Consider the following 1023-nt stretch of genomic DNA (forward strand, 5'->3'; position numbering starts at 1 on the left):
ACCCACACACAGATAGGCTCTGTGGCTGCTCTTTGTTTACCTATGGAAATTTGAGCCAGGTAATGTGATGACGTATACCCATCCAACCTCCCCCAACGACTTCTGTTGTTCTTCGCATTAAACTTGTAACTTATGACTTACATAAACATTACAATGACACGGACGTTTCAAATGCACCAGTAGGCTAATGGTGAAAATCGTACGGTTTTAAACGCAACTTGCGCTTTTTCCTTTGTCAGACTGGTCAACGAAAGAAAGGTGGAAGTGATGCAACGTTTCTATGCACCTGTGACCCCCCCCCACACACACACACAGAAACACACACACACACACACACACACACACACACACACACACACACACACACACAGACACACACACACACACACATACACACATCAACCCGATAATACACAGTAGGACGCGCGAGCCATTGGGTGGAGCAGCAGCGTCGCGTGCTGCGGAATACATTCAGTAGGTCGTTAACGTTGCACGCGGGTAGGTTGCAGATGCAGGTGGGGGGAAATGGCAAACGGGCACGGGCGGCTGTGCACCTTGTGAGGATACAGTAGTGGCGGGCGGGGGCAGCTCGAGGACAGACGGGAGAAGGAGAGGAACCATGGAGGACTCGGAGCCTGCAGAGGACGGCTTGTTGGCGGGCTTGCGTTGGAACCGGAGCGCACGGGACCAGGCTCAGCTCAAGCACAAAATCCGAGATCTACCGGGGCTACTGAAGCACGGACTGCACCTGAGGAAGAAGAGCGTGAGTATTTTTAAACCGACAGCTGACTGACTGTCCGTCCTTCCGTGTTTGGTGTTTGATGAACGTTACCAGCGGCTGGCGCAGGTTCTTTATCTTTACAACAGCCCGTTTTTATCGACACCGTTTTTTTAGGCTGAGGCTGTTTTGTAACCCCGTCACGACTCAGGTGTTTTCGTTTGTAAGCATTACTGTCGCAGAGGCACCGTGTGTGTGTGAGCGTGAGTGCATTATTACATCCATAATAACCAGAATTGCTGTTG

The 1023-nt window shown here is 51.0% G+C and overlaps 1 protein-coding gene across 2 annotated transcripts in view; it reads left to right on the top strand.

Annotated features, from left to right (window-relative positions):
- The first annotated feature begins 619 nt into the window (after window positions 1-619).
- rapgef5a (Rap guanine nucleotide exchange factor (GEF) 5a) overlaps window positions 620-1023 on the top strand; it is a 50555-nt gene continuing 50151 nt past the window's right edge. For both annotated transcript variants that reach the window (XM_062435874.1, XM_062435873.1), the window contains exon 1: window positions 620-763. In XM_062435874.1, the coding sequence (XP_062291858.1) occupies window positions 620-763 (144 nt within the window). The remainder of the gene's footprint in view (window positions 764-1023) is intronic.

The sequence above is a fragment of the Scomber scombrus genome, chromosome 16 (genome assembly GCF_963691925.1).
Source record: "Scomber scombrus chromosome 16, fScoSco1.1, whole genome shotgun sequence".
Classification (NCBI taxonomy): domain Eukaryota; kingdom Metazoa; phylum Chordata; class Actinopteri; order Scombriformes; family Scombridae; genus Scomber; species Scomber scombrus.